The sequence below is a fragment of the Anas platyrhynchos genome, chromosome 37 (assembly GCF_047663525.1).
Source record: "Anas platyrhynchos isolate ZD024472 breed Pekin duck chromosome 37, IASCAAS_PekinDuck_T2T, whole genome shotgun sequence".
Classification (NCBI taxonomy): Eukaryota; Metazoa; Chordata; class Aves; order Anseriformes; family Anatidae; genus Anas; species Anas platyrhynchos.
The window spans coordinates 3,954,504-3,972,254 of NC_092625.1; the positions used below are offsets into that span (position 1 = coordinate 3,954,504).

The following is a 17,751-nucleotide window of genomic DNA, read 5'->3' on the forward strand; positions in this document are numbered from 1 at the left end:
CCCCAAAACTGGGGGGTTTAGCCTGAAAATGAGGCATTAGGCCCCCCAAATTGGGGGTTTAGGCCCAAAATGACACAATAGGCCTCCAAAACTGGGGGGTTAGGCCTGAAAAGGAGGCATTAGGCCTCCAAAACTGGGGGATTTAACCTGAAAATGAGGCATTAGGTCCCCAAAATTGTCGGTTTACCCCCAAAATGAAGCATTAGGCCCCCAAAACTGGGGGGTTTAGCCCTAAAATAAAGGGGGGGGGAGGGGATGAGAACCTCATGATCCGGAATAAAGAAATTTATGGCACTTAGGCAAAGTTTTGGTAATGTATGAGAAACAAAAAAGCAAGATGTCTTCAGATCTGAATAACTCACCGTTTTTTTTTTTTTAATTTTCTTTTGCTTTTTCAAGGTGATTTTAACCACCCAGCTGGAACTGGAATTAGGCAAAGCCTACACTTTGCAGTGGAGCTAAAAGCCTGCCACCATCGCGGGTGGCAAAGCTGAGCCAAAATTCCTCACGTTCGCGAATTTTTCCCTTCTCCTCCCTTTGCACTATTAAAATTTATTAGTTATAATCCCTTGGTTTGACGTTTTTTCCTTGTTCTGAGCTGTGGAATTCTGCCAAGCTGGGGCGTGGCAGGAGGAGGGGACTGCAAAGGACCTCAGGGACTCCAAACTTACAAGGAGCCTTGGGCCCCACTTTTTGGGAGGTGCTGATGGTTTTGGGGGCTTTGAACCTGTCTGGAAAGCAACCTTCACCCCCCTCCTCACGAACGAGCCTCGTAAATAAAAACAAAAACTCAACAGTTTTTTTGGGATTCCATCGTGTTTTCCTCCACCTCCTTCCTGAGGCAATCGTGTCAAGAAGAACGATGGAGATCTGCGAAGAAACAGAGAAAAAAATCACTTTTTAGATTTTTTTTTAGCCTTCTATACCCTCATGCACAGGCTGGGGATGGTTTCAAATCCTGACACCGATGTCAGGGCCACCGTTTCCCTTGTTTTTCACCTCATATTTTCCCCAGGCCCTGGTCAGCAGCGGGGTTTTGCTCCTAAATTCTGCTAAGCCTGCACAAAAAAAGCCTTTCTTTTCCCAAAAAGCCTTGAAAGCAGCACCCAGCTACAAAAAAAACACCCTCTCCTCTGTGGCCAAGAGCTTTTTGAGGCCTTCCAAACCCTAAAAAACATGGCCTGGTGTTGTCTGTGCGCCAACAGAAGAGAGAAATTTGGGCATTTGAGTCTAGTGCTGGAGGAGACAAAGGTTTTGGGGTGGATTGAGCCAACCCGTGGCTCAAAACTGAGATCCCTTTGGAAAGACCCCGCTGTCCCCAAAAAACTCTGCTTCCCTACAAGGCTTGAGCCCCCCAAAATGATGCTGATGTGGATCACCCACCTCTTTTTGCCAACTCCGATGGCCTCCTCGCTGGGTCGGGCGCTCAAAGCCCGAAGTTTAGGGTGGCCGGGGCCACAAAACGGAGAGCCCCGGCCCAGTTTTTGGCGGTTTGGGTTGGGCTGACACGGGTTTTCGGGGCGCGGGTGCCACCGGGCGGGTGCTCTTGGTGCCGTTCACGGATAACGCCTTCTTCTGAGGTTCTTTTAGCACCGTCCAGAAGGTTTCAGGCCTGTTCCTTAACCTTTCTGCCCCCTCTTTTCCCGGGGGCTGCAGCCTGTAGACGTTGTAGGGGGGCTCCTCGGGGAGGCTGGCCTCCGAGCTGGCCGGTGATGAGACGCTTATCACGGGGAAGGACAGCTCTGTGGGTCCCGGGGGCCGGGGGGGCTTTTTGGCTGCCGGGTTTTCCCCCACGCAGGGGGGAAACATCCCCGCTCCTCTTCCTGCTCTCTGCCTCCAGGCTCCGGGTGTCTTTGCCTGTCCCGTTTTGCCTTTGGGTGACGATTTTTCGGCCTTGCGAGGAGTCCCCGGGATGGCCGGCAGCCTGATGGAAAAAACAAGAATCCAGGATGGTTTTGGGGTCGCATCCTGCACCCCCCACCCCCTCATGCAGCGCTGGATGCTGCAGCCCTGAAATTTGGGGGGGCTCCCGGCGGCCTCATCCCACCCATTTGGAGCCCCCAGCCTCACCTCAAGGGAGCCTTCCCTGCCTTCTGCGCCTCCCCCTTCAGGGCTGCTTCTTCTGTCGACCCCGTGGGGGCAAGGGAAGGAAGCCCGAGACCTTTGCCTAAAATTTGGGAAGGAGAGGTGTTAGAAGAACATTTCCGTGATGCCGCCGTCCCCGGGGACACGCCGGGTGCTGAGGCTGCTCCCCGAGACCCTCCTTGGCACCAGCCCTCGCCCGGCTCCTTTCTAAGCCTCAATATTTTTTTGGGGGGGCCGAGTTCTGGGAGAAAGGAGCTGGCTACGGCCAATTTTAGGGGGTGTCTTGATCCCCGTCCTCCTGCAGCGCCCAGGGCCGGGCACATCAGGCACCTCGCACCCGGGGGCTCCGTTTTGGAGGCGCGGTGACAAGATGTGGTGCAAGGCAGAGCTTTTGGGTGCTCCACGATGGGTTTTCTCACCAGGAGTCAGTTTCCCGTCCCTTCGAAGGGAACCAGCAGCTGCTTTTCTTCCCCCAGCTTGGCCGAGAAGAGGAAAAGCCCCTTCTTTCTTCTCCTTGGAGTGCTCCTGGGGCGTTTTTTTGGGCATGCTCTCCATCTCAAACCTGGCAAAAGAAGACCTCAGCGTGACCCCAGGGCGCGCCACAATCACCCCATTTCCACGTTGCCATCAAAGCCCCATCCCCAAATTCCTTCCTGGACTTTGCAATGGGCTCGTCCAGCAAAGAAGCACCCATGGGTGCAAGGAGAACCCGAGCAGCGGCCACAGCCACAAATATACTCACTCGGGGAAGACGATGACACGGCCAGAGAAGGTCAGGGAGGCCAAGGGTGCCCCCCGGGACACCACCACGTCCATCAGCTGGGGGACCTGCAAGGAGATGGCAAATGTCCTCTGGCCTCGGTCGTGGCCAAAAACTCCAACCCAAAAGGTCTCGGTGGGCCAAGGGCAAGCGTTGCTACCCCTTTGTGAGGCTGCCCAGGCCGTGGGGAAAACAAAACCCTCACCTTGAAAAAGGCTTTTTGAAGGTTCTCCTTCCCGGACACCTTCTGCAGGAATTCGGAATAGAATTTCATTTCCACCCTCGTGCCTTCGATGAGGAGCACCCCCACGTCCCTCAGGACCAGGGCGATGTTCTCCCCCTTCCCCACGCAGCGAGAGATGAGGGACGTGGTGCCCTGGATGCAGCTCTCCACCCTCTGCGAGGACAGGCAGATTTGGGCGGCCACCTCGGGGTAGTGGAGGGGCTCCAGCTCCTTGTGGCCTGGAAAACGACACGAGAGGGATGGGGGCGGTCACCAGCAGCCCTTCCCCGTGGCAGGCGTCACCCAAAAAGGCTTCGGTTTGGGACCTTGTGGTGGGTTTTGGATAGAAAAGGTTTGGCAGCAGGGGGGCACGGGGAGGGGGGTGCTGTGAGAGGGATCTAGAAGCTGCCCCGTGTTGGGGAAGGGTCCTGCTGCTGGCCAGAGCCTGGGCAGTAAGCGAGGTTTTTTGTGCCTCTGGGAGAGCAGATTGGAGACAGAGAAAAAAAAAACACAAACAAACAAACAAACAAACAAACAAACAATCACAAACAAACCAACAACAACAAAAAAACACACAAACAAACAATAAAAAACAAACCAAAAGCAAAACAAAAAACAAAAACAAAAACAAAACAAAACACAAACGAACATACAAAAAAACAACAAAAAATCTAAAACAAAACAAAACAATCACAAACCAAGCAACAAAAAAACAAACAACAAAAAAACAAAAACAAAAACAAAAACAAAACAAAAAAAAACAAGCAACAAAACAAGCAACAAAAAAAGAAAAAAAGCAACAACAAAAAAACACAAACAAACCAACAAAAACAAAACAAAACAAAACAAAAAAACACAAACAAAACAACAAAACAACAAAACAACAAACAAACAAAAAACACAAACAAACAAAAAGAAAAACAAACAACAACAACAAAAAACAAAAAACAAAAACAACAACAAAAACAAAAAACAAAAAAAAACCACAAACAAAAAACACAGAAACAAACCAAGAAACAAAAAAACAAAACAAAACCATAACAAGCAAACAAACAAAACAAACAAACAAAACAAAACAAAACAAAAAACCACAAAAACAACAACAACAAAACACAAACAAACAAACAAACAAACAAAACCTGCTGGGGGATGGCAGCTGGGGGAGCGAGGGGTGAGGAACAGCCTCACAGACCCCCAGGGCAGTGAAGGAGGAGGGGGAGAAGCCCCCCTGCAGCCTGTAGCGGGGTCCCTGGTGGAGCAGAGCTGTCCCCCTGCACCCATGGGTGCCACACGGAGCAGATCTCCGCGCTGCAGCCCCTGCAGAGGAGCCCACGCAGGAGGAGGGCGTCTGGGGGGAGCTGCTGCCTGTGGGGGACCCAGGATGGAGCAGTTTGGGACGGGGGGGGGACCCCGTGGGACGGAGCCGTGTGGGAGCTAATCCTTATCTCAACTTTGAGCCCTTTTCACATCTTTTCTCCCCTCTTTGAGGAGGGGGAGTGAGAAAGGGGCTGTGGTTGAGCTCAGCCGCCCACCCGAGTCAAACCACCACAGTCCTGCTCCATGCAGGGGATGCTTTGATTTATTTTTGGGAGGGGAAACACCTGATATTGAGGGAGGGGGTCAGCAGGGGATTAACCCCCTGCCCTACCTGGCAGGTACTCCTTGTTGGCGGTGAGGCTGTGGGTGACGACGAGGTTCCTGGCCAGGCGGAACGTGGGCATCTGCAAAATCAGGGTCTTGTTCCCGTCCTTCACCAATTTGGGGACAACGTCGAAGGAGCCGAGGGCAGGAATTCGGACGCCCTGGAAATGGCAGAGAAAAGAAAGAAAAATGGTTAAGGATCAGACGTCACACCGCCTACCACAACCGCGCTTGTGCGATGCCTGTGGGGCTTTTTGGGGTGAGTTTCCTGCTTTTCAGGAGGGGAACGAGGGGGACGGGGGTGCCAACCCACCTGGTGCAGCAGGAGGTGTTCGTGGATGTAGGCTGACACCGCATCCCAGACGCTTATTTTCTCTGAAAGGCAAAAAAAAATCTGGTCACACACCGCCTCTCGTGGCTACCACCCTTCCATCACCCCAAAACCCGCGTTGCATAAAGATCCATCACATCCCCGACCCCAAAAAACAGAGACCCTACCACACAGAGCCAGGTCTCCCCCCCACAAAAAGCCCCACCCAAATTTAGGCGCCTACCAAAACCCGCGTTACATAAAGATCCATCACATCCCCGACCCCAAAAAAAAGAGACCTCCACACAGAGCCAGGTCTCCGCGCCACAAAAAGCCCCAAATTTCGGCACCTACCCTTGGAGGTGATGCTGGGCGTGAGGCACGGGACCTTCATCCCATCCCAGAAGTGGACAGGGGTCCGCCTCACGTTGGGCAGCACCTCGTCGGCAAAAGTGACGCGTTTTTGCATCCTTGCGCTCGCTCTCCGGATATTTCTCCAGAGATGAAGGGTCCCTGCGCCACCCCTCACCCCTTTTATACCCTGCCACCGCCCCCCACCCCATTGTGACACGGCTAATGAGGTCATCACTTACGTCATAACTGCCAACAGGGCCACCGTCACCATGACTGTAATACACCATAAATGTTTGCCCCTCCCTTTAGTGACCAAACCCCTCCTTTTAGGGCCCAAACCACTCCCTTCAGGGCCTAAAGCCCTCCCTTCAGGCCCAAACCCCTCCCGTCAGGCCCAAACCCCACTCTTTAGGCCCCAAACCCCTCTCTTTAGGCCCAAACCCCTCTCTTTAGGCCCCAAACCCTTCTTTTTCAGGCCCAAAACCCTCTCTTCAGGCCCCAAACCCCTCTCTTTAGGCCCAAACCCCTCCCTTCAGGCCCAAAGCCTCTCTTTAGGCCCCAAACCCTTCTTTTTCAGGCCCCAAACCCTCTCTTCAGGCCCCAAACCCCTCTCTTTAGGCCCAAACCCCTCTCTTTAGGCCCAAACCCCTCCCTTCAGGCCCAAATCCTCTCTTTAGGCCCCAAACCCCTCTCTTTAGGGCTCAAACCCCACTTTTTCCGGCCCAAACCCTTCTGCTTTTTAAGCCCCACACCCTCTCTTTAAGGCCCAAACCCTTCTTCTCCTTAGGCCCCAAACCCCTCTCTTTAGGCCCCAAACCCTTCTTTTTCAGGCCCAAAACCCTCTCTTCAGGCCCCAAACCCCTCTCTTTAGGCCCCATACCTTTCTCTTCAGGCCCCAAACCCCTCTCTTTAGGGCCCCAAACCCTCTCTTTAGGGCCCAAACCCTTCTCTTTGAGACCCAAACCCTGCTCTTTGGGGCCCAAATCCTCCTTAGGGCCCAAAACCCTCTTTTTAGGGCCCAAACCCTTCTCTTTCAGGCCGCAAACCCCTCTCTTTAGGGCCCAGACCCTCTCTTTAGGCCCCAAGCCCTTCTCTTCAGGGCCTAAGCCCCGGTCTGTAGGCTCCAAGCGTGGATTGTTCAGAGGATGAGCGCAGGGATGTTTTAGGGAGGTCCCAGCTGAGTGGCAGCTAGCAAATGTGACGCCTATCCAAAAGAAGGGGCAGAAGGAGGGTCCAGGGAGCTGCAGGCCTGTCAGTCTGCTCTTGGTGCCAGGGCAGCTCATGGAGCAGATTATGAAATGGCCTGTTCTCTAAATAAAGGCGTTGACCTTTCAGTACTGGTGTTTTAACCCAAAATGAGGCTCTAGGTACTTTGTGTTAGGCCCTGGGAGTTCAACAGGAGGGGTTGAACAGTTGGATGCCTTGTGCCATAAAAGGAGGGTTTCAGACCAAAACATTAGGCTTTTGGCCCTCAGGCCCAAAACATCAAGCTCTGACACTGTAGCTCTGGCTAGAGCTCGGGAAGAAAAAGCGGGTTTATGGCTTTGGGAAGAAGGGGCAGGTCACTCACGAGGACTTCACCAGCATGTGAACTTTCGCTTTTAGAGTCCAGAGCCTCATTTTCAGTTTCCAAAGCCTCAAAGCTAGGGCTCAAATCCTCATTTGCTCAGTCCAAAGCCTGATGTTTAGGACACAAAGCCTCATTCTTTGACCCCACAGCCCATTTTGGAGCGTCCAAAGCTCCAGTTTCAGGATTCAAAGCCTCATTTTCAGTGTCCAGAGCCTCCACTGAGAATCCAAGCTCAGTGTTATGCTCACAGCTTCATTTTAGAGTCTGAAGTCTCATTTTTGTTATCCAAATCCTCAATTTAGGCACCAGAGTGTCATCTGTTTGTAACTAAAGCCTCATTTTTAGGGGCCAGAGCCATGTTTTCTTTACTTAAAGTCATGTTTTTAGGGCCTAGATGCTCATTTGATAAGTCCAAAGCTTCAATATTAAGGCTAAAACCATCAATCGGCCAGTACAAAGCCTCATTTTACTGTCTAAAGACTCATTTTCAGGGTCAAGACCAACATTAGCATCCAAAGCCTGTTCTATTTTTCCAAACTTCCATTTTTAGCACACAAAGTCTCATATATGTGAACCAAAACCTCATGTGCATGTTCAAAGCCCCAGCTTTTTATGTCCAAAACATCATTATTTTTTTGAACCCAATCACTTTATTATCCAAAGTCTCATTTTTAGACTCAAAAGCCTCATCTGTACACCCGAAATCCTATCCTTAGGACCTGAGACCCCATTTTCGCAGCCCAAAGGTTCTTTTATCATCTAAAGCTTCACTTTGGGGGTCAAAAGCCCTACTTTTGGTCTCAAATGGTAAGTTTTCAGACCAAAGCAATGTTTTGAACCATAGAATCACTGGAATGATCCCTACCCTGCTCCAGCCTCCTTTGAGGCAGTGGCAGGGAGATGCTGTAGATTCACATTTGAGTCCTTGCTGGGTGCTGTCTCCTTGTAGGAAGGCAGAGTTTGGGGGGCAGTGGGGCTGTTGGGAGCCCCCTTGGTGCTGCTCGATGGAGTGGCTGCGTTCCCTGCAGCCCTTAGACACAAGTCCCCCCTTTTGCAGCGTTGTCCCCCCTTCTGCTGACACGCAGACACAGCAGGCCACGTCTCCTGTCAGCGTGGGGAAGGCCTAACAAAGCAGGAGGCTGCTCGTGGCCGGAGGGGAGAGGGTTTGTTTGCAGCTTTGGAGGCGTGTTGGGAAGAGAAGGGCTTTTTGGGTGGGCCTGGCAGAGCCCAGGAGCAAAAAACACTGCTGGTGGTTCCAGTACTGATGCCTGGGGGCCAGCACCAGTGACCGGCCTCCAGCTGGATTTAACCCCATTCACCACGACTCTTTGGGCCCAGTTTTTAACCCAACAAAGCGTACACCCGTCCAGGCCTCGAGCTGCCAGTTTCTCCAGGAGAATGCTGTGGAAATGGGGTCAAAAGCCCAAGTGAAGGTTAGGTATTTCCTAGCAGACATGTGGTGAGTTCCAGTCCCCCAGACCTCAGTGGTTTCACCGTGATAGAAGGAGCTCTGTACACACGGGACCAGACCGCTGAGTTGGCTGCAGTATTCGTGCTCCTCCCAAAACCAGTCCTCCCCATCATACAGCAACCCCACATCAAGTGAGGTGGCCCAAAACAGCGAGGTATGGCCGTGTTACTGTGCCCGTAGGTATGCTATTTACTCCTTGACCAGCTTAAAGGTTGCACGTGGAGATCCACAGAAGGACAGAGCCACCCAAAGCACACTTCTCCACCCACCATCGCGCCCTCTTCTATTAACAGGACGCAACATTAAGGTCGTCAGAGGTTATCTGAGAAAGATCCAGGGGCCTCGAAACTTCTTGATCCATGATTACAGAAGGCCTGGTATGGACTGGGAGGTACTGGCGCCTAACGACCCACATCTCCCTGGTCAGCAGAGCAGTGGCCGTGTCACAATAGAGCAGTGGCTGTGTCACAATAGAGCGGTGGCCGTGTCACAATAGAGCGGTGGCCGTGTCACAATGGCATGACACAGCCTGGCTAGAGTATAAAAGGGGACGTGGGCGCGGGCTCCTGCACTCTGGATCGTTCAGAGGACGAGTGCAGAGATGAGCCTGAACGCGACCTCTGCCAAGGAGAGGAAACCCTCCTGCATTAAGTCATCCCGGGTAGAGCTGTGGGACGGCATGCAGCGCAGGTGCCTGATGCCCAACATCACCGCCAAAGGTACGGGTACCACAGGAGTAGTGTTGGCAACCACATTTGGGGCTTTCCTTGGGCGAGACCCAGTGGCGGAGCCATCCCGGGGTGTCTCCGCTGGGGCTTTTCATCTGCCACCGAACCCCGGCTCTGGGGATGCTGCTGGAGCTGTGGGACCACCAGACCCAGCGTGAGCAGGCACCAAACATCGGGTCTCGGGGTGCTGCTGGAGGTGTGGGACCACCAGACACACTGTGACCAGGTTTTCCTTTGCTTTCCAGAGCAAACAGACGTCTGGAATGCGGTGGCCAACTACGTGCTGCAGCAGCTCCTGCAATACAAGGTGGGTCGGCGCCGAGTCCAACTTCTCTGCTTGGCTTCTCCAAGTCAGGGGAGTCCCCACAGCTCGGGGCCACGGGCTGTAGTGACCCTTCCCCTCCCCGGAAAGCAGGGAACTCACCCCAAAAGTCCCCACCGAGGGGCTGACAGGCACCACGCAGGCACGGTATCCCTTGTGGTAGGTGGTGTGGTGTCTCAGGGCCGATCCCAGTCATTGGAGGCCCCTGGGTCCCCTCAGGCTGCTTCTGCCTTGACTGCAGCAGAGCGTTTTCAGAAGGGCAAGGGGAGGGAAAGGACTGGAATGGGGCCACCTCCAGCTCTTCCTCCGGCCTGTCCTCACCCTTTGGCCCTTCCCTTCCACTCGCAGGGTGTCCGAATCCCCACTCTGGGCTCCTTCGATATAATCCAGAAACGGATCCAAGCTGGGGACAAGGCGATGATTTTCCAGTGGCCGGTGTTTCACCTGGCCACGAACCTCATAAACACACACCACCTTGAGGACAGCAACGGCAGCCTGCCAGGTAAGGTGCTGGATGAAACCTTGCTGGCTGCACGGCCGGGGCATGTGGGGCATGGCCTGCGTGCTCAAAAGCCAAGCCACGGAGCCAGCCCAAAGCTGGGGCATTTGGGGGGATGGCTGCAACAAGCAGCACGTGGGGGAGATGCATGAAAGGCTGCCGGGTGCCTAACAACATCCATCCCGTGTGGTTTTCCAGCCCACAAGAAGCTGGAGCCCCTGAGACGTGCCGAGGTGGCGGCGGACGCCTGCGTGTCCTGGCAGAAAGCTGAGAGCTGCATGCGAGGCACCATGGCCCTCATCTCCCAGTGCCTGCGGGAGGGGGAGAACGTCGCCCTCGTCCTGAGGGACCTGGGCGTGCTCCTCATAGAAGGCACCAGGGTGGAGATGAAATTCTACTACGACGTCCTGGAGATGCTGTGTGGCAAGGAGGACCTTCAGAATGCCGTTTTGAAGGTGAGGGGCTTTGTTTTGCTCCAGGCAATCCGAAAGCATGTCGGAATGGCTCAGGCCAGGCCAAAGGGACGGTCCTGCCCGCTCTGGGATCTTGGGATCCCCCCCACCAGGGATATTCTCCCACCTCTGTTCTCCCCCCTGCAGGTCCCGCAGCTGATGGACACCGTGGTGTCCCGGCTGGCAGTCATAGCCTCCCTGACATCCTCTGGCCGTGTCGTCATCTTCCCCGAGTAAGTATATTTGCAAAGTCGGCTGCTCAGTGCAGCTGCTCAGCTCCTTTTTGGTACCATTTGGCCAAAAGCAGCCTCTATGGAATGTGAAAACGTGCCCATGAGCAGGCGACGACAGAGAGCAGAAAGGGCAGCTCGTGCCGAATGTCACACCAGGGTCCTCTCCTTGCGTGCAGGTTTGCAGTGGAGTTGGTGCCCAAATCGTCATACAGGAAATCATCCAAGGCCCCAGAGAAACTCCCTGGGAAGGAGAAAAAGAAGAAGGACGGGGTCTTGCCACCTCTCAGCCAGGGCAAGAAAGGTAAAGCAGCGGCCGGCTCCTTCCCGTGGCACGGGTGGCCCAGTTTTGGGATCCAGTGGGCTCATGCCCTGGTGTGGGTGCTCCCAAGGCTCCAGCCTGCCCCAAAACTCTGCCCGCCAGCTGGGCACAGCCTGTTGTCCCCACATCTTTCTTGGTGGCTTCCCCAAAACTGAGCCCTGGGATGGGAAGTGGCCACAGTGCCTGTGCATGGGGAAGGCAGGAGGATGGGGATCCTAGACCCTATGCACCCCCCTGGGACCGATGTCGGCAGCAGCAGCACCCCACTTCTGACCATGTCCGTCCTTTCCAGCCTCAGGGGGATTGCTCGACATGCCTTTCACCGTGCGCGCGAGTATCCCGAAACACGAGCTCCAAAGGCTGAAGGAAACAGCACAGGAGGACAAGAAGGAATCTGGGATCAGGTGAGGCCGGAGGCTCACGGTTGTCTTCTTCGCAGCAGGGAGCCCCTCGCCCAGCCCAAACACTGCGGGCTGGGGGTGCCCCGCAGTGCTGAAAGCAGCACCTGGAGGGGTGGATGGGGTGGTGGTATGCAAGCAGGGTCACGTTTTCAGGGTGCAGGATGCGGCCCCAGTGCCATCGTGTGCTCATGCAGTCTTTTTTGATGTTTTTTCAGCCAGCTGCCAGCAATCCCAGGGCTGCCTCCTGTCAAGAACCAGCCTTTGGCCAGCCAAGACCAGGACAAACTCACAGCCAGAAATGGAACACGAGGGATGGACCGAGTGTGGGCAGCGACAACTCCGGGGCTCACTGGAGAAGAGCGAGGAGTGGACACAGTCCTCCATGCTGGTGGACTGCCAAAGATTCCAACAAAGACAAGCTCCAAGAAGCTGCCTTTCTCTTTGAGACCTCCAGCTGCAAAGAGACTCCCTACAATCGTCGTATCATCACCGAGTTCTGAGGAGAGCCTGCCCCGGAGGCCTCGCTATAACACCTCCCTGCTGTTGCCCACCCTGGACGGTACATCCAAGACGTTGGTGTCCGAACCGTCAAGAGCAAGGCGCCTGGGAGAGGACAGACCCCCCACACAAGCTGAGATCTTGGAACTATGGAAGCAGTATCTCAAAAAGTAAAACCCAAAAATGATTGACGTGCATGTCCAAGTTTATTTCCAGCACTACACAGCACAGACATGTCAGAAATGGACATGAAGAGAGAGGAGAAAACCTCCTTGCTGGTTTTAGTAGCAGTTTCCATGTCTGAGCAGAGATCAAAGGCTGTTGGAGCCGAGATGAGAAAGATTCAGGACACAGCTGCAGGTACGTGCTGCGCAGCTGAAGCACGCTCGGGCAGGACGGAGCTCTGGGGCATCCAGCAGGAGCTGGTTCCCAACCCACGGCACAGGGATCACTCTCCAGGTGCCCAGGTCCAGGCTGTTATGCCAGGGAGCAGAAAGAGAGAGGCCAGAGGCCGTGGGACATGCTGCCCTCTCTCCAGCGGGAGAGGGAAGTTGGCTGGGGAGAGGTGGAGATGCTGGCAGCTGGGCGATCCCTGCAGCTCTCAGCAGGGCTCTCGTGTTCAGTTTGGAGGCTGCTGGTGGTTGAGGTCCGGAGGTTGCTTGCTTTTTGCACATTAGCAAAACAAAGACACCAAACCAAACCAAAAACCATAGTGCTGGCAAGTTTGCTCTATTTGTTTTGCTCCCAGATTGCTTTAATTTTTATTTTCATTTTCCCCAAAGAGCTATTTTAATTGGGACATGACAAGGCAGCGCTTATAAACAAGGATTTGCACCCGGCTGACTTGGGGCAGGCGGCTGCAGATGCTGAAGGGGCAGGAATGGGACTTGTGCCGTGCGGTTTGTTATTTATTTCACCCTGCGAGGGATAATTAATTAGAGTTAATTTTCGTCACAGCGGTCCTTGTGGTGTCATTCCATATTTGTGCTCGCAGCAGTGCTGATGGCACACTGCTGCTTTGGCTACCTCATTTTAGGGTCCAAAACATCCTTTTAAGGGCTTCCACCCTGTGTTTTAGAGTCTAATATCTCCTGTTTAGGGCCCAAACCCTTCTGTTTAGGTCCCAGAGCCTCAGTTTTTGGGGCTGTATTTCCACGGTAAGCCCCAAGCCCTCCTTCAAGGAGATACGGCCTCATTTTTGGGTGTAGTGAGACTTCTGAGGGAGCAAAGGCTAGTTGGCAGACCCTAAACCTCATTTCAGGGCCCCAAAGCACCATTTTGGGGTCCATACCCCATTTCTGGGGATCAGAGCTTTGGTTTGGCATTTCAGAGCTTCCCGTTGAGCATCCACAGCTTCATTTTTAAGGGCTCCAACCCTCAGTTCTAGGACCCAAAACCTCCTTTTAGGGTCCAGCACCCATCTTAAGGGTCCAAGCATCCAAAGTTTGGGGGTCTGCATTGGGGTGATGTGGCAAGGGGGTGGCAGCAGGGGGCAACCCCAGTGTGAAGGATGAATGGGGGGTGGTGGGAAATCTCCTTTGCACCACTTGTGTTTATTTTTTAAATTCCTTCTTCCTCTTTCATTTGCTTATTGAACATTTTTAACCTTGACCCATAACTTTTGTCAGTTCTGCTCTTTCTAGTCTCTTTTCTCATGGCAAGCATCGTGTGGGGCTTAGCTGCCAGCCAGGTCAGCCCACCACTGCTCCTCAGACTCTTCTCTAATCCTTGCAGCTGGCCAGAAACCCCAGATATTGATCTCTGTAAGCTTTTATTTGATTCATTTATCCTTCATCTCATCCTAGCCTGCAGCCCAGCTCATCTCCTCCTTTCTCCTCTCTTAGGACCCATGAGAACTTGCCTTCTCAAACCCTTAAACACTCCAGCAGCCCCATTTCTGTAAATTCAAGATACTGCTTCCTAGTGCTGATATCAGTCAATTGCTTGGCAATCATCAAATCACTTTAACAGAAGAAATAATCTCATCCAACATATGTTGTATGTAGCTAAAAGATAAGTTGCTTTTTGTAGATTTTTTTTCCAAAGGAAGCCTCAGCAGCACATGAATTTTCTTCAGATTCGTTGCAGTTGATACATAATTTTTATTTTTATTATTTTCAATTAAACCAGCAACCAAAAATCATCTCTCATTTCCAAAACCAAGGCCTTTCAATCTGTATTTAAAAATAATCCTCCAGATTTGATGTCATTTCTGCCTCTAGGACTTACTGGAGTCCAGCGGGTGACTGTGGCAGCTGTGTTGCTCTTCAAGAGACCTGGGCAGGCTGAAATCAATTTGGGCAATTGATTTGCTTTTTTTTCAGCTTGAATTTGAATGAATCCCCTAGCACAATTAAGGGTTAGGAACTCAAACATCAAAAAAGGGTGCTAAGGCCTGGTTTTGAAGGAACAAGTGCCATCAGTGCTTAAGAGGCTGGTCACTGGGTGAAGGTGTTTAGCCTTTGTGATAAAAAATTTGTCCCTGGGTTGGTCCTGGGCAGACATATGATGACACCTGAAGATGGGACATCTTGTTCATTGCCTAAAGTGGTAAATTTAGGTCATTTGAGATTATAGTTTAGGCATTTGGGGCTAGTGACCCATGCTGGCTTAGTAGCCCTCACAAATTCAACATCTGAACGTACCTGGGGATACGAGTCTGCATCGAGAAACATGGAACCAAGTAGCAGAGTGTGTAGAAGAAACCGAGCAATACAGATGGCTAAATTTGTCTGAGTGATGGTGTGTGAACACAAAGCTGACGGTGGGTGGGTAAATGGACAGATGGATGGTGGAGAAGGAGTGGTTGCTCATTAGGATGTTAAATTTCTGGTGGTCGCCCTATGGAGAGGGAGAAAACCTTGCACTAGGCAGGTGGAGTAGCTAGGAGAACAGATAGCCAAGCCCAGAACCCATCTCTGGATGGGATTGGGATTTCCCAAGGGAAATTTTCACAAAACACAAGAAATGGAGGATCAGGATCATGACCTGCAGTTGCCATGCCCTCTCCAGTGTCTGCAAAGGGACTGTGGCATAGTGCACTTGGTTTGCTCCGTGATCCATCCAGACTTTCCACACCACGGAACCATGAATATGTAGTGCTGGGGAGTGGCTGCCTTCTCAGCTGATTCCCCAAAGGGGCAGGACTTCATAGGGCCCGAAATATAAGCTGGTTGGGCGCCCATCTTTTTTTCTCCAAGACGGTTTTGGTCACGATGATGCAATACTTTCTCGCACAGCTGCTGTGTAAGTGGCTTATTTTCTTCCTTTTTTTGCAGTCTCCTGTGACTTGTCCTATCATCTCAAAGCCTTCAATACCCGTCTCTTACAGCTTTCCTCCAGGTGCTCCCACTTGCTGTATCCTCTGCTGGTAAGAACAATTTTACCTGTTGTGAGATGCGCTCCAACTAAACTGACTCTTTGGCAGTGGGGTGGAGTTGGATTGCATTTTGTGAAACAGAGAGGAAAGGGATGTGTCACTTTCCTTTTCCCCTTTGAAAATTCCCTCCCGTCCTCTAAATCCTTACCTTTCTTTCCCAGACCCCCTGCCAGTCCCTGTGCTCTCCACAGACCCCAGTTATGATGTCTACTACGAAGGGGAACGCGTTGCTTTCATATGCACGGCTCCGACGATGAAGAGCGTAGATGGATTTCGGTTCTTCAATCGAAGTGGGGACCAAGTCTACAAACGTACTTCCTACTCTCACACAATTGCCTGGTTCCAGCTCACAGCTGCAAAAGCGTCTGCCATGGAGTACACGTGCATGTACTGGGTGAAGGATGCTGGACGAGAAATTCTTTCCAATAGGAGCCTTCCTCTTTCAATCAACGTTCAGGGTACGTGGGTCTTGTGTTGCCTCTAGATGATGTTGCTTCGAGTCTCTGCCTTCTCACAAGCTCCTTTTGTGCTCCTGGGTTTCTCTGAGCAGTCAGGAATAGGGTAGCCTAACAGCTCTGTCACCTCCAAGGGGTCTCACAGCGCTGAGCCTCCCCAAGCCTTTCCTTACGGTTTGGGGTGCATCACGTGCCTTCCTCTTTAGTCGTGTGAGTACTTATTTTCTGCACTTTGGTGAATACAAAGAAACTGAGTTGCTCAGAATTCTTATCTCTGAGGTCTGTGGGTCTGTGCTTCTCTTCTCATAGTTCAAGACATGTAGAAAAAAGAGTGATGAATGACTCACACAAGAGCTGATCGTTAGTAAAAAGTTCTGTATTTGTCCCAGTAATATTCTAGAGAATTAACTTGTCTACTCCCTTTGTCAAATCTGAAGCATGACATTGGAAAAAATAATGGGTTTTGTGCACAAATCCTTATGTCAATAGGTAGCAGGTTTTGTTTGCTCTCCCCCCCAGATGCTCCAGTGGCCCCGGTTTTGTCCCTGGATCCTCAGCAGCCAGTCTACAGATACGGGAACAATGTCAAGCTCCTCTGCACCGTCCCCTTTTCTTCATTCTACATCAGGGAATTCCAGTACTATGGAGACTTTGGACTTGCAATCTCCATCCCAGTTGTGAAACTGCAAAACTACAGCTACAACCTGCAAATCACAGGAAGGGAGGTCTCCGGGTCTTACAGTTGTGCCTATTTTGTATTTAAGTCTGGACGTGCTGTTCGCTCCGAGAGCAGCCCCTGGGTCAATGTCTATGTGAAACGTGAGTTTTCCATCCCTTCCACACTAAAACCTCTAATAACTACTGACCTATCATTGGGTAATTTATTCTGTGTGTGCCTGCCTATGAATTCATTCGTGTCATCTGTCTCTGTGTCCATCACTAAATGAGCTTATTGCCACGTCTAACCATGCTCTCATCAACAACAAATACAAGAAATACTGGGGAAAAAAATCTCAGTGAAAAGAGTCTCATCACCTTACATGGCTTTTCTGATGAGACCGTGGCTTTCTAGGACCTCCTTATAGACCTTCTTTCTTTTATCCTCCATCCCTCCAAGATCTGGGTAGCTATAGGTGGGCTTGCTCGTTGTAAGAGTCTTCATGGTAAAGTCACCACTGGTTCCTTCCCAGGCCAGATAATCGGCTGGGTTCGAGAGATCCTTGTTGGTGGCTCGTTCTTTACCATCAATGGCCTCATCTTTTTCTTCTCCCACCGCCTCAAGAAGAAAAGAGGTAAATATTTAATTTTTATTGCACCACACTAATTCTTTTGATCCCGGGACTTCATTTTCTTTGCCAAAAAAAAATAAAAATCCTTCATTTTGAGTGTTACTTTACCTTCCTTTCTGGGGAGGGTGTTCTGGACAGAGCTTGAACAGGATCACTGCTCACCCTCCTCTCTTGTTTGAACCCCAAACTGATTTCCCTTAGAGGTCCAAGAATACAGAGAAGCAATTTTTGATGCTGTTACTTCCCTCATTTACAGATCTGGAAGAAGGATTCAGGATGGACTAACAAGATGAGTTAGAAGAAGAACCCTTAAAGGTTTTACTCTGTTTTGCCAAGGCAATCCGTTCCGTTGGGCCCTGCCTGATTCCTCATTGTCTGCCTCAGTGTCCTGAAGAGACAGAAGCAGTGAACTGGAAGTACCTGACTACTCCTCTCCTCTGTGCACAACCCCATGCCTTGAGTCTTACCAATTAAAGCTGGTTGTTGTATTTAGGTCTTGTGTGTTTCATGGGAAGGTGTTTCTTTCCATCCTCCTTCCTGAAGTGTGTGTATTTGTGTGTGCTTGTGCACAGCCTCGGGGTCATGGCAGAGAAAATCTCTGGGTTTTAGGGTTGTGACTATTTTGCATTTCAGTCTAGACGTGCTGTTGGCTCAGAGAAGAGCCTCTGGGTTGATTTGTGCATCTGCTCTATCCCACACCTAACCCACAATTAAACCTGGTTTTTGCTTGCCTCTGAAATTCAGCCTCATTTCTGAATTTTC

The 17,751-nt window shown here is 51.6% G+C and overlaps 2 protein-coding genes across 2 annotated transcripts; one reads left to right on the forward strand and one right to left on the reverse strand.

Annotated features, from left to right (window-relative positions):
- Nucleotides 1-1,573: 1,573 nt before the first annotated feature.
- Nucleotides 1,574-5,582, reverse strand: LOC113841461 (coiled-coil domain-containing protein 81-like). Its single transcript, XM_072032246.1, has 7 exons — nucleotides 5,374-5,582; nucleotides 5,023-5,084; nucleotides 4,717-4,870; nucleotides 3,051-3,307; nucleotides 2,828-2,913; nucleotides 2,071-2,647; nucleotides 1,574-1,924 (listed from the first exon to the last, which is right to left on the reverse strand). The coding sequence occupies exons 1-6, from the start codon at nucleotides 5,486-5,488 to the stop codon at nucleotides 2,293-2,295; spliced, it is 1,029 nt and encodes a 342-aa protein (XP_071888347.1). The 5' UTR covers nucleotides 5,489-5,582; the 3' UTR covers nucleotides 1,574-1,924; nucleotides 2,071-2,292.
- Nucleotides 5,583-6,426: 844 nt separating this feature from the next.
- Nucleotides 6,427-16,665, forward strand: LOC113840541 (uncharacterized). Its single transcript, XM_038171811.2, has 11 exons — nucleotides 6,427-9,133; nucleotides 9,388-9,449; nucleotides 9,813-9,966; nucleotides 10,162-10,418; nucleotides 10,563-10,648; nucleotides 10,825-10,949; nucleotides 11,260-11,371; nucleotides 11,584-12,226; nucleotides 15,145-15,236; nucleotides 15,407-15,703; nucleotides 16,220-16,665. The coding sequence occupies exons 1-8, from the start codon at nucleotides 9,016-9,018 to the stop codon at nucleotides 12,038-12,040; spliced, it is 1,371 nt and encodes a 456-aa protein (XP_038027739.2). The 5' UTR covers nucleotides 6,427-9,015; the 3' UTR covers nucleotides 12,041-12,226; nucleotides 15,145-15,236; nucleotides 15,407-15,703; nucleotides 16,220-16,665.
- Nucleotides 16,666-17,751: the final 1,086 nt, after the last annotated feature.